At 37.1% G+C, this 26852-nt stretch overlaps 1 protein-coding gene across 1 annotated transcript; it reads right to left on the bottom strand.

The window, feature by feature from the left end:
- Positions 1-874: 874 nt before the first annotated feature.
- On the bottom strand, positions 875-25996 carry fam171a1 (family with sequence similarity 171 member A1). Its single transcript, XM_043261413.1, has 8 exons — positions 25531-25996; positions 14535-14762; positions 13153-13245; positions 10127-10285; positions 9371-9547; positions 5315-5431; positions 4832-4946; positions 875-4156 (listed from the first exon to the last, which is right to left on the bottom strand). Exons 1-8 carry the CDS (start codon positions 25640-25642, stop codon positions 2476-2478), a joined length of 2682 nt encoding a protein of 893 aa, XP_043117348.1. The 5' UTR covers positions 25643-25996; the 3' UTR covers positions 875-2475.
- Positions 25997-26852: the final 856 nt, after the last annotated feature.

Genomic DNA, 26852 nt, shown 5'->3' with positions numbered 1-26852 from the left:
CTTGTGGGTAGACTCTGCTCCATAACTAGTTTGATTTTGCCTGTAAGCTTTTAAACGGTTTCCCAGGCAAATGTTTGTTTTAGTCGGATACATCCAGTAAACATTCTGTATTGTGAAATATAAAACTATAGTAGTCTTGGATTAGTGAAAGAGATAGAATACACCTGTCATCAACCCTTGAATAATAGACCTAATTATATATAAAAAAAAAAATCTAGCATATGTTGAGTTTGATATATTATATTTGGTTATAAACATTCTGATTTGATTGCATTCCATCAGTATTGGATATGTTGGAAAAAATGTTCAGCTAGTGTTGATCAGGTTTTTTGGCTTTATTGGGATAATAGGCCTGAATTATAATACAAACAACCAGTCCAGACATTCAAAAGTAGATTGCTGAAGAGCCAAGTGACAAGGTTTCTTACAAAGTGGTTACCCTGGCAACAAGCCAGACTTTCAAAAGCTTTCAAATAATAATACACTGCTTTCAGTCCTACATCAGTACATACACACACTGCATAGTATGTATACAGCAGACACACAGATACACCAAGCAACACACACAAACATAAACAACTGGGTGAATGAATATGTACATACATACATGACTGCAATCATAAAATGTACCAAACATGCAGGGGATTGAAAAGTCTGAGACTACAAAAAATAATGACTGAAGAAAAATGTATACATATACAAAATGTATACAAAATATATGTAAACATAAAAATGTATTTTCAAAATGAATATATATATATATATATATATATATATATATATATATATATATATATATATATATATATATATATATATATATATATTCATTTTGAAAATACATTTTTATGTATATATATATTCATTTTGAAAATACATTTTTATGTTTACATATATTTTTATAAATTACATATATATGTATATATATATTTATTTTCACACACAATAAGATGAAATCAATTTGAATAAACTTTCAATGGAAAAATGTATATGTCATACCTTTTTGCTTTAATGGCAGCAGCACTTGAGGTGCAAATTTTATTAGTCACTTAAATCAAATCATTTATATTTATTTTACATCGACTATTGTTTCAATGCTGTCAAATTCCTAAAATAAATTTAAAATATTTTTGTGTGGTTTCAGACTCTTGGACCCCTCTGCTTATCTAGATACAACTTTAAAAACACACATACAGTGAGATCGGGGGGAATCATAACTGATAATGGAGAGGAAAAGGAAACCTAACCATAAATATAAATGATCACTAGAAAGGCACTTAATACAAAAAAATAACAGTTTGGGAGAAAAAAGCTGGTGGCTGTGTTTATGTGAGTGAGTGCGGTTGAAGCCCTCGTATGAATGTGCCGTCCACATCACTCGCATGCTAAGGCAAGTTCAAACCTCAAAAAAAAAAAATCATAAATCATAACAAATTAAAATACAGTGGTTAAAATAAAAAACAGACACCTAAAGCTACATAATCCTTCAATTTATAGCAATGCATAGAGTTTCGGGTCTGCTGCTCTGAAGCAATGTTGGCAAAAGTCCTACTGTAATCCTAAAGTTGAAAGAAACACGCATTTGAAAATCTGTGCTCGACACAGCCAAAATGACTGGTTAACAAGAACAAATGGTGCATTGTGTAAACTTATTTGGTTTTACAAATCTTCAGCTGTAGTCTATTCATGAAAGCATGATAACAATAAAATAAAAAATGGGCGCGATTTAAACTGTAGATCCCATTATAGTGGTTTTGTGTTTTTCTTTTGTTTGTTTTTTTACCCATTTAGATGTTCATCTCATAAAATGTTCAAAAATAAGTGCCGGGAAACACTTAGCGGTGTAGTTGCAGTTGCAGTGTACACAGGTTGCCACTAGATGTCCTATTGCTCAAAAACAGCAGCATCTCATAAAGCTTAAACGTATCACCTTCAATACAATGGCTTGCGATATTTTTTGCTCAAAGTGTATGTCTGGAAAGCCATAGCAGTTGTGCATTAGATTGTTGGTATTTAATGGTGTTTTCTTTTGTTTTGCTTGAAAACGTCAGTTTTTTCGTCCTCATCCAGTTGTGAGGCAGAGCTGCTCCAATATTCATTTGTGCTATGGCTTTCTTGGCTTTCATTGCCACAGGCAAACAGCCACGCACAGACCTGCGCTCATAAGGCAACTCCATTCAACAGTCCAGCTAGGGACCACAGGGGGAAGCACTTTAAGGGACAGTTCAACAAAAATGACCTGTCAGCATGTACTCGCCCTCATGACATTCCAAACCTGTATGACGTCTTTTATGTCCTGCACAAGATAGCATAATGTTTTGAAGAACGCTTCTACTGATTTTGTCCAAACAATGAAAGTCAATGGACAAAAAGACGTTTCCATTTGTGTCCCACAGAATACAGTCATACAGGTATGGGATGAAGTGAATGATGACAGAATTTTCATTTTTTTGGTAAACCATCCTTCATGTCATGTCATTTTAGGTTAAAGGCCAGTAGTGGTCGCTCCTCTCGTTTCTGCCACGGACTCTTCTTGTTCTCGTCTTCACCGCCATCATCAGGGACGACCAGGTTGTCTGGTCTGCTGCTGCCCATGTGAGTTTGAGTCTCCTCAGTCCTGAAAACATCGTTATCTGTCTCCGTCTCCACCGCCATTTCAACCACAGGCTCAGGGAGAGGAGGTGGAGAAGGAAGCTCAGGTGGAGACAAAGTCCCTTCGTCTTCCTCTTCCTCTTCCCTTTCTTTTTTCTGCAAAAAACCCTCTTGAGACTGTTCTTCAGGGCTGCAGACTGGTGTTGGGCTGCTGCTGCTGCTGCTCTCCTCATTACCATTTGAGTCCTTTACAAACACTAGTGGTGTATATTCGACCACGGGCACCGCAGGCTGCGCCCTAGCTTCAGTTTTAACCCCGACTTTATCACGAACACGCCGCCCAGGTGTGATGTCGCTCATGTCAACCCCTGAGTCCAGACTGGCATCGTTGCTTCCGACGCAACTGCTGTTGCATCCTGCCCTCTGCAGGTCGATGTAGGAATGGCGGATGTGCGCATTGGAGCGACCGTCCAGTGACACGAACCAAGCTCTGGGGTGAGGGAGCGGCTTTCCTCCCCGGAGCTCCATCAAAGTCTTTTCGGCCAGAAGCTGATCTTCTCCGTTCATCTGCACCACATCCAGGCCTGCTTGGCTGAGCGAGTTGGGGATGGAGAGATCAGCGGGAATAGCCGCCGTCTGCAACGTCCACTCGTCAATTCCTCCGCCACGGTCGTCTCCCGTCCCTTGCGTCACTCCTTTCTTCTCTCCTTTGCCCCACGAGTGCGGGACTTGACCTTGGGGCTGATGGCATGCGCTGAGTTCCGCCTGAATGCTTTCCAATTCACTCTGTTCATCCGACTGCAAAAGCAGCGCTTGGCCCGACAGAGGGTGTGTCCCCGGAAGTCGCATGTAGTGGGCGGGGATGACTAGGGTGGGACGAGCCTTGCGGTAGGTTTCTTCCCCATGGTTGACTTGCAATTCGGAGGTGCAGCAGAGCAGGGCTCCAGGTCGGGGAAGTGGGGCGGGACGCTCCAGATGGTCTACAGAGCGGGACAGCATGTAGTCGGCCGGCCGGCGCTCGATTCCTTGCTCTCGCTCTGGGGATCCGGCAGGACTTGTGGACACGACCGAAACAGGAGAGAGACGGTTTTCGCGCAAGCTTGATTTACTCTCCAAAGACAATCGTCCTGCAGAGGTGGTGTGGTGCAATGGATGGGGGGACGAGGACGAGATGGACATGTGGAGGGGATGGATGGATGAAGTTGTAATGGACGTGTAGCTCCGCCGGTACTCTCCCCGTCCCGCCGGGGAATCATAACCCTGGGAAGGATTGTTTGAACAAGCAGATTTGAGGGGGAATATCTCTACCGAGTGTTTGTAGTGGTTGGATCCTCGGCTATGGAGCTCGCTGTGCGAAGCTGCAAGCTCATTGGTGGAGGAGTCGTAGGGGGTGGGTTTAAGCATAGGTGTGTGCATGTCTGGCTCAGCCCCGTTGTGGTCTAGGTGGGTCTCACTGATGAGGTTCAGGTGGGACATGGAAGTAGCCTGGTCTCGTTTAGAGGCATCTAAAGCGGAGGATAGAGTGAACTTCCTGTGAGCAGGTCGCAAGCGGGCACACTTCCTCCTGAAATCACAGAAACAAGCTCTCATTAGCACTAAAGAAAAACTTACTTTTAACCTCTTGACCACAGAGATCACTAATTCTCTATCTTCCCATAATATATCAGATGATCTATCATCATTTTGTATACGTGTATGTTATATCTGTATGTTACTATTATGTGTGGAAGATATACCAGTAGAAACTGTATTTTTTTCTCAAAAATCTCTTCAAAAGAGTTTTAAAAACTTGTGTGTCATACTGGAATGACCAATTCTACAGCGGGTATAAACAATTTGATGCCATAGGTTAGAAAGTTGATAGGAAATTATTTTTCAAACATATTTCATGGAGTTCATTCATTGTATATAGATCCTAATGTGTTTTTTATACATATTATTAATTTATACAATCTATACAGATTTTTATTTGTTGTACTGCAGTTTTTAGGATTTTAGGTTAGGTACTGATTCTTATTTAACCACTGACTGTTTACTTGTCTTCAGTGAACTTGAGTTTTTTCTGTAATATTGACACTGGTGCCAAGAACTATAAAATGTCTATGGCATTAAAAATTGACACCAAAGGCAGTGATTTCAAAACTATTTTCATTTCACAACCCCTAGTAGCTATATTACAATTTAAAAGTAAATGTTTTTACGAGTCTTTGCACTTTCTGTGACAAAAAAAAAAGCATACCTGCAATAGTAGAGCAGCAGACAGAGCAGGAAGAGCAGTATCAGGGCCATGCCCCCTAGTATGGCCAGTAGGAAGACTGTGTGATACGTGCTAATGTCCTTCGCCACCACTGGACCTACAGCAAAAAATACATACTTACAGTAACCCATCCATACTGTTCACGTCACACTATTCCCATTTTCACTGTCCTCCTGACCTCCACTTTACAGCATCCATCGATAACACTTTCCAAGAGGATATATCATTTTCATGTCAAACTAAAATCACCCCTCATAATCACATTATTCTCTCAGCTGGTGGATATGAATAGCACAGTGAATGTGCAAACAACTACAGAAGTCAATAACTCGGTCTGCAACAAAGCACTTCTATGACTGTCCATCGGGCTCCTCTCTCCATTAAAAGCCAAACAAAAGGGGCAAAGAATGCAGAGTCATCTAAACAAAATAGAGAAATTGAAAAATGCCCAGAAATGGAGGATACCTGTGTTTATGGGAGACATGGCTGCGACCCAATAGCCAAGCTGAGGGGCAATGTATGTAAGGGTTAACTCTTTCCCCTCTCTTTGGACGTATCCAAGACTGCTCTTCAACCAGGCCCCTGCACAAACACATAAAACATTTCATATATATATTACACATTTGTATTTATTTAATATATTTTAACAATCTTTTATATAAACAAAACTTAAATATAAATTTAAATTAAATGTGATGATTATTTAGGTTACACTTATTTTTGATTGTCCACTTTAGACATTTTATTAACTATAAATAACTTTGTATATACATATAAATCAATTCTCATTCATTTCAACAGCTTGTCTAGTTTCTCCTAGTAGTAGAATACATTAACATATACTTGCAAAATTTCTTAGTGTGCTGTATGTTGTGTACCCATTGAAATAAACTGTTAGATTATATTAAGCAGACAGTCTATTAATACTGTAATGACTGCTAGTTGCAAAGTTACTTACTGTCAGAAGAATGTCTAAAGTGGACTATTTAAATAAAGTGTTATATATTTACAATATATTTTGTTTTGTTATTTAACCTGTAAAAGTAGATTATGGATAGCCAGAAACGTCACAACTAAAGTACAAGAAAATACAATCATTGAATTAATCACAAAGGGAATATAAGCATCAATCTTTAGGACATCTGCGGTCAGCAGGTGATATGAGTCGAAGCAGTGCAGATAAACACTCAACTCAGACTGCATGGACATCCTATCAGCTTACTCTATTGATCACTTACACTGCATTCACTGGACCTTCTACTACATTATTCTGTCTGGATGCTTTGCCAATTGTTTACAGGGTCAGACAAGGTTTAAAGTCATGCCAACACACACACACACACAAACCACAGGAAGTGCTTCTATCAGGATCTGTGTTGTCATGCATTCTCAATTAAAGTGAACATTTCATTATTCAATCATTTCCATTTGCAAGAGTTTTAACTACATTAACCACGTAAAACGAACGAACATGTTGAATTTACCAAAGCTGGTGTGTAAGTTGCACACATTTGAGGATGATGGAGTCATTTGTTGCCACTTGGTGGCAGTGTATGTTGAAGGAATGATTACGGAGGACTAAATAATAAAGAAAATATTGAGAAAAGAGAATGTAAATGTAGGCAAGGAAGAACAATGAGAAGTCTTTACAGTGTAGACAATCGTAAATAAAAGGGAACTCAGCATTTGTTATAAGGTTATAATATTTCTGCTTTTTTTCACAAACACCCAAGCTTCTATTGATTTGGTATGCGCCAGATAAGCAATCACACACTGCATTGGTGACCACACGGTTCACATAAGCATAGTGTACTGAGTGAAATGCTGATATACACATACAGAAGAGAGAGGCTGAAGAATGATTCAGCATTGTTTGCGCACAATTACCTCTATCCACACGTGACTGTTTGTGCACGGGAATATCGCTGGATATCTTCCCACACTCTTACAATACAGTCACATGCAGAACTCCATAATATATCAATCTGCCAAGCAAAGCGAGTTTTGTTTGAACAGCTTTGCGCTCAACATTACGTAAGGTGTTTTTGCCAGTCGACGTTGCATAATGTATTTACACTAATGAATTGCCTTTGATACAGTATCCTTTGCATTCAGTTAACAGCAAAACATCCAGAGTATCAAACCACTATATAGTATTGAATTAGCATACATTATCATTTAAAAGCAGTTAGATGAGTCAGTAAGGTGATTAATGCATTTTAATTTTAGGATGTATCTATTAATCAAACATTCAGAAAAATAGTAATACTGGGAAATATTATTACAATTTCAGTTTTTCATTTTAATATTTTCAAAGCGAGTACAAAATGTGTTAAATTTGAGCATTTAAAAGCAGCAGCCACAAATGTTTACCATGCTGCAGAGTCTGATCATTTTTCATTGCAGTGCTCTTATATTAAAAAAAGAAAAAAGAGGGAGGAGCAGCATAATTTAAATGCTGCGTGATACCAAGGGCTTTTCAGTTTAGTCTTTATCCACGTGTCACAGTGCACTGCAGACAACAAAGCAGCTTACATCTCTGTGCTCTAAGAGAGGAAATCGAGTTAGTGCTGGCTGCTGTTTTCAACCTCCTTCTCTGCTCTGTTTATGAGCGGCTGCTAGGAGACAATAGTGATAACAGAGAAGTTATGAATTCTGAAAAGGGGTTTCCCTTAGTACTTCATCCTGCGTTATCTCTATCTCCTGTCCTTCTGCATTATACGATATAGAGATTAAGATAAATAATCATGCTCTTTTCCTCATCATCAGCTTGTTTAATCACTAATAATGTAAACACACTGCTAAATGTAACTTTCATACAGTATAATCAACATCAATTTTTCATATATTTTCAACATTATAATACTGTGATGCCTAAATTCACTTTTAGCACTAAACATGAATATATTTTTCAGACAAAATACAATAAATGATCTTCATTTTAATATAATCAGTTTTTTGGCTATCAGCAAAAATCTGAAAATAATTATCAGCATATGATTCGTATGAATGGACATTGAAAACGCAACGTATCAGAGCTTACAGAGGGGAAGAACTCATTGAAGATCCTGCACGCACATATTCTGATCCATCTCTGCTCGCGTTCCTGCCTCTCGCACACAACACTGGCTTCTGGAGTGTGAGCGAGCCGAACTGAGTCTCAGGCTTCTGCGGCAAAGCCTCCAGATTTGTTCAACGCATCATAAATCACACCAGCGGTCAAACAGTCAGCGATACCCGCCAGAGGACTCCGAACGCGGCTTTAAACCTCAGCTTTAAAGCCACAGACATAAAGGTTAAATGTCTAGTTTCATGATATTTTTACATACGTCTAAACTTGAAAACACATCAAATGTCCACTGAAATACATACTAAATGTGGAAATGTTTAGGGATGTAGACAACTAAGTTCTTTTTTTTTTTTTTTTTTTTTTTTGAATTAACAAAGGATGTTTCAAAAGTCTGGTATTGTATAAGATCACCTCATGTGACCCAAACTGTTATTGCAAAAAGTTTTAATGCGCTTGTTTTTGAGAATCCTGTGTGAAATTCAGTCTGAACTGAAGAAAAAGACCAAATTCTCTCTGGACTGCAATTACAGCAATGATTATCGTACCACTGGGAAATTATGGGATATTCAGAGTTAGGATTTATGAGATAAAACCCTTTGTCTGTCAGGTCATGGTGGACAAATTCTGTATGTGCTCACAGAGACAATTAAAGCATCAAGAGATGACTGTTCCAGCGTTACTTCACACACACAGATACACAAAATCAGCCTTCAAAACAACAAAAAAGCTAAAAGGTGACTCTGATTATGAAGTACAAAAGAAAGTGCCACTGGTTATTAACTAATTCAAAGCGAACTGGATGATTAAGAAAGCAATACACGTATGATGTCTGTTAAAACTTCAAAGCACTTTGGCTGTGAATTACACAGTCTGGGATTAAATATGAAAGCCACAGTGCGAAAGCCCCTTGTGACTTGGATTTGATATGAAACAGATTTATTGTGTTAGTCTATTATTTGAATAATTGATCATGAGTATTTGCCAATTTCCCTTTTCATCATGGAAAATCAGTATAATCTCATTTAAAACCATTACAGCAAAAAGCAGCAACTTCACAGGATGTCTCTTTGCTTTTCAAGTAGGGTCGCCACAAACAGACTTGACTAGCCAAGTAAAGGAAATTGGGAAATGGGTTCATCAAAATTCCTTCAGAACCTATCCAATAACATTCCCACCCAGCTCAGGTTTGTACACTTCCTTTGGACCTATTCGCCTCAGAAAGCAGGAAGACAGGAAATCTAAAAGCTTTGAAGAGTCACAACCTCACATACAAACACAGGGTGAACTCTCTTCGGGCAGGAAACACCTTCAGCACCTCTGGTGCAACAATTCATTGCATAACCCTTTATTTTTGATTTGTTAGTAACAGCTCGTGTGATTTATGTTCACAGAGGCTGTAAACAGGAATGCCTTAATATCTACTATAAGATACATGAGCGTTATAAACTCACCCAGTTTAGGGTCAAACCTCCAGGCGGGGATGTGATCATTCTCTTTCAAGCCACTGTCTGGAGGAAGTGGAACGCTCACACTGATTGGCTCACTGACATGAAGCTCCGCCCCATCACTTCCCAAAAGATGGACACTGATAGCAGCTATAGGAGTCAGCTCGAACTTTCGATCAATGCCTATCAGAGAAAGAGCATAAAAGATTTGTTAAGAAGTCAGAAAAATAAAGAAATAAAGACTACACTATAGACACTACTAGAATGGCAGTAAGATTTTTTTTAAACAAGTCTTTCTTATGCTCTCCAATTTTAATACATTGCTGGATCCACACTCGATGACATATGAAATAAATATTAAATGTAAATCGAGTCAAAAATAGTATCAGACAGACATAACAAGCCATCCACTATAATTACGACCACAGCAGAAAATAAGTGTCATTAATTTTAAAGTGAACTCACGTTTGCAGCATAAATCATCATTATGGAAGACAAAACTTGTTCTGTAATGGTTTAACAATTAATTATTCATAGCTAAAGAACATTCTTTCAAAAAGCTTTAATTCTGAAAGCAGCACTGATCAATTCAAAGGTAAAAATAACTTTACACGATTTAAATAGAAGTAGTATTCCCCATTTACACGTTTTAATGCTAATATATTCAATCAATAGCACATCATATGTTGATTTTCACTGGTATTGACTACTAAAATTGGAGGTCATGTCAACCCCAGTCTCCCTAGCTCTCTGATGTGTTACCTGTGTAGTTGGGATGAAGCCCCTGCAGGTAAGGGAAGTACTGCGTGTCTTGTGTTGAACTGCTCACTGTGAGGAAGGCGGTCAGGTTGGTGTAGGTTGCATTAGAAGGAAGACTCAGTGCTCTTCTCTGGAACTGCACCCATGGCTGCAGCTTTGAACCTACGGACGCACACACAAACACAACAAAACAAGGTATCAGAAATGAGCATACATTAGGCTAATGATCTGATATCCATGACACAATACATGTGACTCCATTCTTTCTCTCTCTCTCCTTCTAAATGGAATGGATCAGTAGCTGATGGAGTGCTGGTATTGCAGCGCGTGTCTCTAGAGATGGATGAGGTCATTATGTTTCCATTGTGGCATACTTTATATACCATAGACTTGAGACTAAGCTATAGGCCACATGGTCTTTAGTACCCCACTAAACTAACATAACGCCCAAAGCAAGACCATCAGTACTAGGGGTGCCAATATACCACTCATCAATAGTGTGTGGTTCGTAAAAATATATTGCAAATTTTTTTTCATATATTTGAAAATGTAATTTATTTCCGTGATGGAAAAGCTGAATCACAGGTGTTAAGTGAAATATTTTTTTCCCCAGGAACCTCTGATGGATATAAAGTTATAATAATAAAAAAAGCATATAGATATAGAAAACATGATCAATGTTTTAAAAGAAATTTACAAAAAAGCACACTTAAATTGAACTGAATTGGGAAAAAAACGAACAAAAAACAAAACACATGTCCTCTGTAGCATATCGATAGGTTTTTGTTACAAAAATATTTCTAGTTTTAAAATTATAAATGTAAACCAAAATGTCTCAGAGAAGAAAGTCTCATACACCTAGGGTGGCTTTGTGGGTTTGTACAAGTTTCGGAGAGTTTTCTTTGATCGTTGGTCTTCCTGACATAGGAGTTCACTGATGCTGTATTTGTACAGCATCAGTCCCAGCAGTCCTAGCTATAAAAGATCCCGGTCATGATTCAGAGCTGCAGACGGTAAGTGAAATTACAAGTGCTCGTCAATCTTTAGCTCCACCCACAAAGCACACGTCCAGGAGCTCAGGGAATTGTAGAGCTGTATTTTTTTTTTTAGAAATATGATAAAACTAAAGACTTGGAGATACGGAGGATGGATAAAGGATGCATACTCTACTACTATAAGATAAAAAAAACTATTTTATGTCCCTGCATTAAAAATTTGAATATTTAGCACATCTCCAAATGAATATCCATGTTTCATATCTTACATCATAATATAAAGATTACTAAATTTAAAACAATTGATTTTAGTGTTTAGTGCTTTATTTTCTTTTAGTAATCGGCTATTTATCCATGAAAATAATTATAAACTTCTAATCTCTCTTAGACTTTATATTTTTCTTTAGCTACACCCCTCCCTTCAGAAGAGATTTTATGCACATCACACACACACACCTGATGAAATATGAGAGGCGTTTTGTTTGAAAAATGGTTTAGTGGACAGAAATGGGACCTCTGAGCGATAGGTGAAAGTGTGAAATAAACATCCCCAAGTAGAGGATCATAATAGCACATTTGTGGCGCACGTGTGTGTCTTTCAGCCATGCGTCCGAGGCTCTGCTTTTGTCAGAAGCGTGTGGTGATAGTGATTTTAGGGGACAGGACTGGGGTGACGCTCTGAATGAGAGTGCGGTGTTAGTGCTCCCCTGAGACCCATAAACATGCTACTCTCCTGATATATCACACACACAGAGGGACAGGTTACCAAAAGAAAGAGGTTGCTAGGAGGAAGACAAAGGAAAACAGTATAAGCTAGGAAGAAAGAAGAACGAGCACATGTGGGTAGCACAGAGACAAAAAAAGGAGGAATGTGAAATATTGGTTTAAAGTGAATTCTTTCCATTCTTGTGTTGGTGTGTGTGTGTGTGTGTAGAGCCTCTCATTTCAGTTTGGTATCGCACTCACACAGAAAGCTTTAATTAGCATGAAGTCTCATGAGCCACGTGGACAACAGTACAGAATGATTCTCATTACACTCGCCACATGACTCTATACACAAACAATTCAACTGAATTCTTCATCTGTATTTGTCTTGTTTGTCCAAATATCCTTAAATCGGTCTAGATCTAGAAAATATGCATACATTTAATAAGGTCAAAGAATGTGTATACATGTCTCTGCAAATAAATTTAAAGGGTGAAATACGCTGTTAAATAAACAAAAACAAAAACAATTGTGCCAATTAATATTTGTTGTGCTTTCCCTTCAGGATCACTTGACGAATAGGAAGTAAACAAAAAAAAACTAAACTTTAATGCAACAATCTTACTAGGCATTTTGAATTAATCATGAACCAGTTCTGAAAAAAAAAGTATTACAAAAAGAAAATGAAATGATGCCAGATTTTTTTTTAACCGCATTAACATTTCTCTTCTTGTATTATACATAATTTCCATTTAGTGTAGTTAAAACTCTTAACAGTTTTGTTTTCCCTTAAAGACAAAATATAGATTTTTGTTTAGTGTTTACGTAGCACAATAAAGGTGACAATATATGAATGCTGCTGAACAATACGTGCAAATACACACACACACACACACACACACACACACACACACACACACACACACTTGTCGGGCTGTTGATTTCAGAGTTTAGACACACCCACACTCTCTCCTCCACTACAGGTAGTTCATTAACAGTCTTTTCATTCCCTAGTGAAGTAGTGTGCATATGTGAACAACAAAACTGCATCACCATTAAAGCTTCGTTACAGAGTTCAGCATATAAAATTATGTTCTTCTAATTTTAGCATATTATAAATAAAATAAAAAACAAATAAACATAAAACTATTAAACATTTAAGTGTTAAGCAAAGGGTATTAAATATCATACATATTTGTAACTTTTTTCATCTATAAAAGGAGCAACAATAAAAGCGTACTCGTGACAATAAATAAACAAATGATTTAGGTTCATAAAACAAAGAGGCAGCAAAATAACCTGTTGAACACACAAACACGTAACTCTTACCTTGATATCCAGAGACAATCTGCACCACGTCGTCATACACCATCAGAGTAGCAGCCCTCTCAGGAAGCAGATCCAGACTGAGAGATGAGAAGACTTAAACACAGACACAAACAAAATGAGTCACAACAACGTCTGCAAGCTCAGAATCATGTCCAAAACATCACAAAACGTCTCCTCTGAAGACACTTCACTTATTATTGCAAGGATGATCTTCCGTTCACTCCACAAAGTGCTACCAAACGGTCTCAGTGTCCTCAAACATCTGCGTGATTGTGCTGTGTTTAGCTATTTAGGCGCATTCACTTGTGTCTGCAACTAGTTAGTAGGTTAATCTCATTAGCTGTAATGGAACATTCTATTTCTTTCTAACAGCTTTCTGCATTCCTGCCCCACTCCAGTTTTCATTTCCTGTCCCAGATTCTCTATAAATTGACCCAAAGGATGTGTCAGTCACCAGGAGTTACAGTAGAAGTAATCCATCCCATTAACACAATCATCAAAGCAAAGAAACAAGACTAAGACACGGTGATAAAAGTACACTTTAGTTGAACAGAAAAAAAATTGAGACAAACATCCATGTTTTTACAGTTTAAATGAAAATTTGGGTAACACTTTGCACATGAATAATAATGAATAATAATGCACTAATGCCTAAATTAATACTTAATTCATCACTAATTCATAATTGATTATTAAAGGCGTTAACTAATTATAAACTAACTAAGAGCTATCCTTAACTACATGTAAGTACATGAATAGTTAATGCATTAATTACATCTGTATATAAACTAAATCAAACTACCTCTTTAAGGAGGAGTAAGAAATACTAATAATAATTTGAGCTTTTGACACCTTCAGCTTTAAGATTAGTGGATTCTTCTCATCAAATGTAGAAAATACTAAATACTAGGGCCGGATGATGTATTCGTCGATATATTCATGCACATTTCGTCAATAAAGCCAGTTATGTGATTAGCGGTAAACCTCCATCATCTGTTTTCAAAAGAAGCGGCAGTTAACGCACAGAGCAGTAGATCACTGACAAGCTACGCAAAACTGAACGGAACCGACAAATATATCGTCCAGCCCCACTAAACACACTAATGACTGATCTTGCTGTTTTGTGTTCTTCTTTCCCTTTAAACTCACCCTATTGTGACTTACATACAAAAATAAAAAAACACTAATAAGAGTTAAAAAAAAAAAAAATTCCCAAAACAATTGTTTAAATGCTACTAGTGAATTTGAGCATTGCAACATTTTAAGTAAAGCATTAAAAATATGCATATTGATTTTGAGATTAAGTGTTAGATCACAGGAAAGGAAATCTCAATGTAAAACAGAGCTAATGAGACATATTACCCAATATAAAAGGTCATTACCAGGAAGCCTGTTTGGCCGCCAAGGGATGGAGTTGGGTACATAGCCACGCTTGGTTGCCGTCACTACAAGAAGGTCGCCAAGGCGATAAGGAAACCTGATGTAGGCGTTGCCATCGGCACCAGAGATATCCGAAGCGACAGGAGTGTGGTTAGTGAAGATCTCCACGGTGACGCCAACGAGAGGCTGATGAGTGCTAGCGTCGCTCAGGTGAACCTTTAAAGCCACTTCTGTAGAGGAAAGAATAATGTCAAGATGACAGAGTCACATTTTGTACACTATATACTGAACTTCTAGTGCATTCATTCGATAAGGTTATTTAGTCATTCAACATCGGAGTATTTAGACCCTTCCCTCATGATTTACCACTCTTAAGACAGAAGAAATTGTGAAGCAATGAATGATTTAGATGAATTAAAAACCTTACAATGTATTCAGGTTACACTTTTCGTAAGACAAGAAGCAATTAGTGCATGTATGAGACCAGCAGAAACGACCACCAAGAACAGCCACTAAAAATGAGTAATTGTATTATGTGTGACACTTTTTAATTATATAAAGTGCACCCTAATGTTGACGTTGAAAAATGTTCTTCGGGTTGCCTTGGCTGTTTACATAAAAATCTTCAAAGAGCACTTAAGGAAAAGAACCAATCAACCAACAGAGATAACCCCCTCCACATCCTTTTCGTGGGCCAATGGAAACAACTGTGGAAAACAATGGGCTGTTTTCCTTCCTCTAGGAACCTTTGGCTCTGCAGAAACACGCTTCCTTTTCATGTAGTGATACATTCCACTGACCTGCTCCGCACGAACCAATCAAAGTGAAGAAAAAGTTCTTGGGCAGACAGACAATTGAAAGAGTACGCTGCTGTAGAGGTAAAGGCTTCTGTGCTGCTTTTCAACACGTTTTTATCCATTAAAGCCCAATTCTAAAAACCAATATGCCTATTTTTCACAAAAACATGTTTGTTTGCTTTAATCTTATAAATGATGTGTTTGAAAAGTCTATGAAAAAAAAAAACTAAAGAAAAACTTGATAAAAAGGAATTTATTCAGTTTGTTCATTATACCTCTCTAGCAAAAAACATCGAGGAAACGAAACCTGCCAATATTACCACTCTTAAACAGCAAGTGACGACATGCACACATATTAACAAATACTAACACCAAATGAACATAAACTTATTTCAGTGTGTCAAAACATTTATTATGCATCCATTTATTAATGTGTATTAATACAATCCACGCCTAGAGTTAGTATAAAAACACTGTCTTACCTACACATGTGCTTTTGAAATCCACCAGAAAGCCAAAGGAAAACAGTCCAAAACACTGACGCACATGCACGCACACCAGTTTAAATGCTGCTAACATCACGTCACTTCCCTCCCCAGTGATTCATCAGTGAAAGGCTGACAGCTGTGTGTACAAGCACTGACCCCACCTAAAGAGCACAAACCAAACTGAACCGACGGAGCTCGGATTAATACACGCTAAAGGTTCAGGTATAGTCAGCCAGTCATTATAACGATGCCTGACAGGACAATTATGTCTCCGATCAGCCTGAAGAACCATATTCTGAGATAACGACCAGCTGATTGCATGATATCCTGCTTATTACAGGTACAAGGCTACTGACCAGACCATTAAACAAAGAGATGTATAATAATGATTTGAGTAACTGACTTTTGTAAAGGAAAAAATTACTGGAGTGATATAAAGTTCCTGGTTAAACTAAAGCAAATAAGTGGTTGTAGGGAACACCAATTAAATACGTAACTTGGCAGCCATTAGGTAATAAAAATATTTGATGTAAATTACTGTAATTGAAACATCAAAATATGTATAACTGACTGTGGTACTAAAAATGCATCCCACACACAAAAACAAAAAAAATCGATTTGATTCCCACTTGAATATCGATTATTATGCATTAGACATGGGACGATAACAGGTTTCAAGGTATAGCGTGGTTTGTCAAAACCACTACAACTTCCTGTCATACCATTCCTGCACTGAACATGGCACCTATTGACTAATTTACTATTTTTTGTTCACCGTCACGTCACTCTTATGTCATACTCCAGGGTTCCCTTAGCACTCTTTTCAAAGCAGCATTTATAATGAATGCACAAAAATATGCATGTTAGCTTGCTTCTTGTGCCCAAGTGCAAATTTATTAAAGTCATATATCTTACTAACAAGATACTATGCTTCTAACCACAGGTCCAAAGCTGTAGTTCCGACCACATACGTTTGTGGAGCTGATTGTATTATTTTGAACTATGCTTTCGGGAAACCCAGAATCTTTGAAGTATGCTGGTAACGACGGAACTTGTGACCATAGTTGGCTAACAACGCTTTTGGGAAACACACCCCAGAACGATTTAGCTGGTGAATTACACAAAACATTGACGGCCAATCAGAAGGCGGCAGATGCGTGCGCGCTAAGAATAAACAGACAATATCATTCGCTGGTATGGACTCTTATATCATTATCTTTATCGTGGTTGGTTTGAATGGGCCTTAACGCTGTAAAATATAGGCCACATGAGAGTTACATTACTATAATGTTGAAGGTTACTTAACTACTTAAATTAGACTTAATTATGTTTTTAATAATAAAAGTTAGAATTACATAATATTTCTAATTCAATTGTATTTTTTATTAAATATGAAGATCGTAAAGTTGTACTTTGTTTTAACTTGCCTTCTGATGTTTAGTCATGTTTATTTTGTGCTGAAACTGGTATTAATATGGAGGAGATGATAAGCTCACGCAGGTGCTATACAGCGATCTGTCACTCCATATTAAACACCACCAAAACTCAATTTAGCATTTTAATACCGCAATATTATGCAAAATTTGAAATCTGAGACTTTATTTCATATTAAAAGTACCAAAATCAAAACACTTGAGATATACTGAAAACATGCTAGACTTATCGATTCATGGTATTTTTTTGTTTCAGGAAAAAAAAAAAAAAAAAAAAAAAAAAAAACACTGAAAACTAGAATAACGGCTTCTGCATTTACGATCAAATTTATGTTGCATTAGTGAACACGAAAGGAAAGTGGTCAGGTTTGTATTATTTTTTATGAACATGCTCCTTTCATGCTCACACGTTGCTATTGTTGCCCTTTCAGCCCAATGGTTTACTCCCAGAGGACAAGTGATTCAGAGCGAGGGAGGATATCGATCTTCACAGAGGGGTGAGGAGGTCACAGAATGGTCCCGGCAGCACTGACAGATTTGGAAGGACAGAATACTTAGCAAAATTTACGCATTACACAAGGGTCTTTCTTTTTTTTTCAAGCGCCAATTAAAGCCACCACAGAGTGCTTTATTTATAGTAATAACACTGATCCAAGTAAGTGCAACGAATAAAAACAAATCTCTAAAGCTGTTCATTTGTTCAGAAATGTGCATCGTTTTACATTTCTGAGAATGACTACCAAAGAATAAGCAGAATAATGACAACTTACGAACAGGTACTTAACTGCGCAGTTGTCTTTGTTTAACATGCTTTTAAGGTCCCTACAGTGGCTCTCTCAAGCATAACTCATTTACATTGCAAACAAGCGCCTGATACTTTACCATTATGAATGTGTAGAATTCAGCCGGTCATGTGATCTCAACAATATGGCAGCGTTTTCAGTCAAATATAAAATGCTTATTTCAATAAACAACTACTGATAAAATGATAAATAAAAGCACGTACAATACGCAGCCACCTGTGGTCTTTTTTTCAAAGCACAGGTGCAGGCAGTGTCATTGCAGCACTCTTTGCTGTGTTTACTGTAAGCAGCTTTTGAAATGCTATCCGGCAATCTGAAGGGAACGCAGTCATCCAACACTAGGTAAATATTTGACTTGAAAAATAGCACTGTGATGAATAGTAAGAATTTTCCTTTGCCTCAAGCTCTACTGGGAATTGCTGAGCCTCACAGAGACATTAAAGCCGTCCGATGGCTTCACTCATCCTGCACACTTTACTCTCTCTCTCTCTCTCCATCTATCTTTTCATCCAGAGTAAGCTCCATAACAGATGCACTAATACCCATATCTTCTCCCGTTCCTGATCCTTTCACCTCTTTATTACTCCTTTTGTAACATTTTTTCCCCAAACAAGCACACACACGCATGGGTTCATCCTCTTAATGAGGACACATTTTACATTATATTGTTTTTTTTATATATCACTACAAAGTAGGTCTGTGCATTATATATAATTTTACACCACCTTCCAATTATATTATATATAGACTTTTGTTATATATGATATATATATGTATATATGTTATATATATTAATATATATTAAAAGGTAGAAACTAATTATATCAATATATTTTGTACTATACGAATGCAATATATATTATTCATACATAAAATATTATATAATCATAACTAAACTAAACTAGCTTTTTAACAATTTAACATTTACTGGGCTATATCTAGTTAAAATCTGGTCCAAGAGAAGGAGGAGAGAAAAAAAAAATCAATGTCTCAAAAATGGACTTTTAGGACTTAAGGATCAAATCAATGACTGAATAATAAAACAGCTGTTTTAAATCAAACCAGCAAACCAAAGCACAATTATATGAATAACTTGCAAGAAGGTCCCATCACGAAGCTTGATTTAGTAAGTGTGATTCAGAGTTCTGCTCAAAGATCATTAAGAGTAAAACAAAGACAGCTTATGTGAAAAGGGTTTTGCTCTCAGGAAACCTTCAGTTAACTTTTAACCTGCCAGGATCAATCTTATTTGTCAGTGTTTTCCAAAGGGTTATTCATTGTTTGGTTGCAGGACTCTCTGGGAATCCCCCTCTCCCTCCTCCTCTTTACTTCACTGATTCCCTGCATGTGCAGTCTGCTCTTATACGTTCTTCATACTTACAGCAGCTGTTGGCACGTCGCAATCTGGGTGAATTCAATCATAAATGAGACGTATGTTCAAGCATCATACTGTACACGGGAATGCTGTCACCTTTTAGCCTAATATTGTTCAAAGCGTGTTTTCGTCACACAGAAAAGAGGAAACTGTTAAATAAAGTCATTATTTGTTTTCTTTGCTTTTTCCCTCTTGAAGCTTCATAACAGTATGATTGAACCACTGATGTCACATGGACTATTTTAACATTGTCCTTTCTACATTTCTGGGCCTTGAAAGTGCGTAAAGCTCTCAGATTTCATAAAAATCTCTAATTAAATAAGACAAACAAACAAACAAATAAATACAAAACTTAAAGATCACGTTGGTTTGCTCCTCACACAAAGCTACAGCATGAATTCAGATGATTTTTCTGAACACAAAAAAAACGAACTTTATGCGATAATTCAAAATTGCTTTTGACATTCAGATTCTACTTGCGTTTTCTCTCCTTGGCAAAAGTCATGTGATATGAACCTAGTGGGATACAATTCTCCATTGTCTGCAGACTTAAAGCATGAGCTTATAGGTCTCTAATCCAATAGACTTTATTACAGTTATATTTCTGTATCAAGGATCTCCAGAAGGAAGAGAACACATAGAATAGGCCTACATATCACAGAACTAAAGTCTACAAGATATATATGCATGTAACTGCAGCCGTGAATAATAAGGGTTTTTCTGGACGTAATAAGTATGGATGTGTTTATGTAAGAGTGTGTGTGTGTGCATACACACCGTTCAGAATGCTGCATTGCAGTGGAGGACAGAAAGAGGCAGAGGCAAAGAGAGGGAAGGCAGGCATACCTCCTACTGTAATAGTCTAAATAAGGACGTTTTCTTTAATAGGCTAACTTTTAATATATTTTCTTTTCATTTGAACAATTCCTATTACAGTCTAAAAAAATTTAACAAATCATCAATGATTTAAATTCACTCAACATAAAAATGTTAGCGCAGAACCATGATTAGACAAAGACATTTAATACCAAACCCATGTCTATGTGCCATAGATGCTAGGCATCATTAACCCCGAGAGCAGAGTCATGTGAGCGGTAATGAAGAGAGTAATCTGTCAATACGCTGGATTCTAAACCTTAAGAAGGCCTTAGGAAAGCATATTATTGATTAATCTGAGAGAGAGAGAGAGAGAGAGAGAGAGAGAGAGAGAGAGAGAGAGAGAAATAGTACTGTCAAGGTTATACAGGGTTAAAGTGTGCAAGGATTGGTTCGTGTGGGTGTGTGGGAGAAACCAAGAAATAAAGAGACACAGTCCAGAAAGATATTTTAACCCTCTTTCAATTTCTTGTATATTACTTCTCAAAACGGTGAGATGTGAGATTATGCACAACTGCCGAAAATGAAAGATCTTTATTGAACTGGTGCACATCCATAACTTAAATATTCACTTTGAATAGGTGGAGCGCTAAAACCTATGAAGTTAAATACTATTTACTACTAGTGTATTTATTGATAAAAATGATCAAAACAAGCAAGTTTAACCATTATAAAAGCAAAACAGTTTAATACAATACACTGCTCCTTTAAATAAATAATATATATATATATATATATATATATATATATATATATATATATATATATATATATATATATATATATATATATATATATATATATATATATATATATATATATATATATAGGAAAGCTCTCTATTGAAAACTGTATATTGGAGGTTGAGTTGAAAAGCATAATTATAACTTATGTTTAAAAATATTCATCTTATGGAAACCTTTCGCACCAAGTTCAACCAAACTCTCATTTGGAACCTTAACAGGCCATAATTTGGCCGAGCAAAATCACAGTGCTACAAAGAGTCGACAGTAGTAATACTGACAACAATACTGAGGTCATGTGTGATTTCACTGGGACATCTCACTCTTCTTTTTGCATTTGAATGAAAGTCAAATAACCAAACCCTAACCACCATCCCCAGAGAGAGTCTTATTTTCAAAACATTTGAGTTGTATAAGACCATCAGCATTTTTTAGCACTAGTTGGTAATCAAATCTGTGGGCTCAGGGTATGATGAAGTCATTCATCTAATCCAATGAAACTCATTTTCAGCCTCTTTTACATTAAGAGTAGGGCAAATATCCTAATTGTTGATTATTCCCTTGAAATTGTAACTGTGATTATTAAATTACGATTATCACAATTTACACTAAACGATATTTATAGCATTGTTTAAAGCAACTGCATGCCATATTTTTGCATGAACATAAGCTGAAAACACTATTTTTCTTCAGTATTCAATTCAGCCTCGAAATGTACGAACCTATGAATGGTATTATAATGTCACACTAAAACTAAAATGAAATAGAAAAACCCTTAAGACAACCTGCAGAAAGAAGAAAAAATCTGCAATTTATTGCCACTTTGAACGATTACATAATTGTGGCATCCGCAATTGTAATTTTGATTATAAAATGTATTAATTGTGCAATCCTTAACAAGAGCAACCAGCAATTCACTCTTGATCATCTAGAGCTTATGAAGATGGTTTCCTATTACAGGGACCATCCCACTAAAGAACAACTTGTTCTACATTGGCAAAGAACAGTTCCAAAGAATGCTATTTAAATATTAACGTAACGTAACTCTTCTTGAATGCTTCTCAATGATTATTTCACATGTCTAAAAGCAAAACTTTCTAACACATTTCATTTTTTCACATTTTAAAAACATAAAACAAGCTTGTCTTTCCGTTTTTGTGGAAAATGACTTATCCAGATGTGCAGCAGACTGGCCGTGTCTCTCTCTCTCTCCCCCTCTCCCTCTATAAAAGGAGAGACACAGGCCATGTGTGTGTGTGTGTGTGTGTGTGTGTGTGTGTGTGTGTGTGTGTGTGTGTGTGTGTGTGTGTGTGTGTGTGTGTGTGTGTGTGAATGAGACAGAGTTCCTCGCTCATTCAGTACATTCAGGCTCTGCTTAAAGTTAAAAGACTGCTGTTGTCTAGAGGATTATCATGTTTCACAGGAACAAAAAACAGGCGATTCAGCCCATAAAATTCTAATCAGATCTAAAAGCATTTCCTTCAGAGGATTTTTTTTTTCATTCTACCTTTTCTTAAAACACCTTCACAGCTAAAACAATGCTATTAAAACTTATAAACCCAAACTTAAGGCAACAGTGGACAAGAAAGTTTTCTTCGAGGGCTGTTTAATGACTGTTACCAATGAAGCATGACCCTATACATCAGTAAAACATCACAACCTTCTAAAATAAAGAAACACAATGATTCAGAAAACAGGCCTGGTGCCATTAACACAACTTTCAATACTGTTAGTCTCAGTATTTATGACAGATTTGAGATGTAAAACTCTCCAAGCCTCTTTAAGATGCTGCTTAACAAGGCACTTTGAGAGTGATATAAAAATCCACTATCTCTGTTTGTAAGATAATGCTTGTGAGTGAAGAGAAAGAGAGAGAAAGAATTGCTTGACCAGCTTGCCCATGGGAGACGGTCTGGTTTTGGTAATCAGAGATGAGAAAATGAGTGTTCGGAGAAAACATGACCACATAAAAAATTAAGCACAACGGGGGTCTCCCGTGTGCTTAAAATGCTTTGAAATGCTTGCTGGCAAACAAACAGATACATGCTTCCATTTCTGCAGTGTAACAAGCAAAACCCAGAAAACTGAGAATTAACAAGTAAGAAAACACCAGACTTATTCTCTTTATCTGCCTTTATGAGGCTCTTAAGCTCTAAAACATAGCTGGTTTCCTAAGACCTATTGTTCTATACCCCTGTGCGTTATAGCAGGAAACTATTAAGCAGTCCATTTTTTAGGTAAGTGTGCAACAACAACCAGCTGCTTACAGTAAATATCCGACTGTTGGCATTAGCAACATGGGACATATTTGGAGGTCATTACAAATAGATAAACAACAACAAAAAATTTGTATAAGCAGAGAGTATATTATTACTCATTCCCAGCTATGCGGTTTGTTTTCAATTAAAGCTCTTAATCTGGACTCTTTCCTTTGCTAGACGCATTGCATCGTGGTATAAAATGGTACGCATAACCTCAGCAAAATCCATTATCAAGAAGCACAAGGCATTCTGACTAGATTTGGGTGGTCACAAAGATGCTTGTATAAATTAGGTACCAAATCATGGGATAAGATGAAGAAAAAAAAAATAATAAAATAAATATATGTGTATATATATATATATATATATATATATATATATATATATATATATATATATATATATATATATATATATATATATATATATGTGTGTGTGTATATATATATATATATATATATATATATATATATATATATATATATATATATATATATATGTGTGTGTATATATATATATATATATATATATATATATATATATATATATATATATATATATATATATATATTTATTTTTATTTTTTTCAAATGTATTTAATGGAAAATACAGTACTGTAATATTGCGAAATATTTTATTTATTTATTTTAAATTTTTTTTTAAACAACGTGGAGCATAAAAATTGAAGACATTTAGTAACTAAAACAAAGCTTTGGGTAAACTACTTTCTAAGTAAGAAATGAAGAAATGAAGATTACAAACAGGATTTAAGGCTGCATGGCAAAACTCACTCCGGGCCTGACTATGCAGCGTCAAGGCCTCACACACGGCATTCTCTTTTCAGATCCCAGAGATGAGGAAGTGGCACAGACCGGACAAAAGGCAGGAAAGCCCTGTTTTGCATACTCAAAGCATGCAATGTGCCAGTCTACTGTCCTAAAGAAGAGAGAGCAGCAGACCCATCTGTGCTGCCGCTGCTCATCAGCAGGAGACGGAGGGGGAGGAGGACACTCCATCGGGAGAGAGGAGGGGATCCCTCACATTATAAGCTCAGACAGGGAGGATTTAACCAAACTGGCAGTCTATGAACTGCTGAATCAATCTACTGTCAGGAGGTGAGCTTTGCCAACATTATCATTTAACACCCTTGCTTCACCTGAAAGTATTCAACGCGCTATCCGGATTACGTAAATGTCAAATGTGAATTAGCGATATGAAGACGACTTTTCAATTTCCTTCCTCGCCGGCACATTGACATCTTAATGCACACACACTTAATATTGCATTACGTTATACATTAGCGAGATCATTTAGACTAAAACAGTCAGAAATAGTCCGAAGCCTAAAATAATGTCATGCTAAAATCACCACGGCATAAATAAACAAGGTCCATTAAGATTTCAGAGAGATCCTAAGATAATGTGAAATCACTACAAAGTCTTTAAGCTTCTCAGTTTCTAAGCCTCTCTATAAATATATAAAATACTTAGAGGAAAAGAAAAAGAAAAAAAATAGGTATGTACGTATATGTAGGTATATACGTACGTATGTAATAGGTATATACGTCTAATAATGAATATTATAAATGTAAAAAAAAAAAGAAGTCCCGACTAACCAGACAAGAGCAGCAGCTCTTTAATAAATTTACATATATTATTAGAATAAAATATTAATTTGTAATTAAATTAATTCATTGAATTAAACAGCACTCATGGAATTCAACATTGATTCTTACTGTTTATTTATATATATATATATATATATTGAATCTGATTATATGCTCTATCAAACGCCTTAAAAACATTGAGAAACGGACAAAAACGCTGCTTGGTCTCATCTACACAACATGACACGCGCCGCTGGGTTCATGCGCGCTGGAAGCTGCAGAGATGCTTGTTGCAACGGGCAGGCATCACAAAAATGAGATCCGATTTCAAGCAGATGGCTCGAGAGTTACAAAACACTAGATCAGTCCAATTGCGAACAGTTAACAAAGTCTGCGTTGTTAAAACAACGCTACATTAAAAACCATTTCATTGATAAGACGTGTCTTCGCGTTACGGCCGTTACACACTTTGCGTTATTGTATGCTAAGGTTGCTAACAGTTAGCACGGGGAATGCCATCCAGAAAGTCAAAGCAAAGCCTCCAAAGCTCCTCCAAGATCCTTAGAAACCTACACGGGAGTAAAGTATCCGTGCGTGTAAACGGCGCGTCTCGTACCTTTGGCGTCGCTGCTCTCCTGCAGCGTTTTGGCGGCCGCCGTCCATAAGTCGCATCCCAGCAGGCAGAGCACAATCACGGCAGACCTGCCGCTGCTTTCCGCGCCTCGCATTATTGCTGCTCGTTACAAGGGTTTCGCTCAACAATGCGGCTTTTCTACGCGGCGGCGGGAGTATTTAGAGACTCGTTGCGTCTGAGGTTCCCTGCCATAATTTGGTGTTTTAGCAAACCTGCTCATGTCACTGAACACCGAGGGGCGACTAGAAAAGCCCTCCGCTCAGCATCTCCGCTTTGCCGCTGCTTTCCCTGAACTCGACTCGAAACAACGACATAGACAGCTCCAGCGTTAACCCTTTCGGCGCCAGTAACAGATGGCGCTGGTTTGTCCTACAGAAAGAAGGACCAGACCGCCACCTCCTGCCCAGTACTGTCGATTACCTCGCGGCTGTCAAGCTTTTTGATTTCAAGGCCTCCCACTGGACAACAACAATATCCCAAAACCCCCCCAAAAGACTTTTTCTCTGTTGTAGTGATGACAAAGGCTCCTGTTTTCCTGTTGGTGACCAGAACCTGGTTATGAGGATCCAGCTCCTGTACATTCTTCCAGTATATGATTTTGAGATCCATCTTTTCACGTGGAGGACAACTGGAGGACTCATAGCTATTATATAAGGTGAAAAGTACTGATGCTCAACATCAGGCAACACAATACATTAGGAGCTGGGGGTTTAAAGTTTTTTTAATCAGATCATCAGAATAAATTGTACTTATTTCGCAGTCTTCTGGGAAACCTTTATGTATTACCTGTAAGTACAGTAGCAAATAAACTATTAATAATAATAAACATTAACACATCATCATCATCATGTTCAAAAGTTTACACCCTCTTAATGCATTGTGTTGCCTTTTTGAGCATCGGTAAATGTTTCCATCTTTTGTAATAGCTTTGTATGGTGACTCAGTTGTCCTCCGCGCAAAAAGATGGATCTCAACATCATAGTCACTACTGAAGAGGGTTCAAATATGTAGGATATGCTGAAAAACCAAAGAACGTGCAGCAGCTGGAAGACTTTTCTGAAGAACAGCGGGGAGCTGAACCGCTTATGACCCACAAATGACTCATGAACTATCACGAAATATAAAAAAAGTTGTGTATCTTTAAAATGGGGTATTTTTTTTCAGTTATTCTTGTGGAGTATTATCTATTAAACATCTGTTATTATGCAAAATAGATTATTCCGGACTGTACTACATAAAAAAACAACATGCAATTTTTACGATCGCTCTTATTTTATTGAAATTATTGACATTTTGCATATTCT

The sequence above is a fragment of the Puntigrus tetrazona genome, chromosome 16 (assembly GCF_018831695.1).
Source record: "Puntigrus tetrazona isolate hp1 chromosome 16, ASM1883169v1, whole genome shotgun sequence".
NCBI lineage: Eukaryota > Metazoa > Chordata > Actinopteri > Cypriniformes > Cyprinidae > Puntigrus > Puntigrus tetrazona.
Note: the sequence above shows the minus strand (reverse complement) of the source record. Positions and strands in the feature narration are given on the sequence as shown.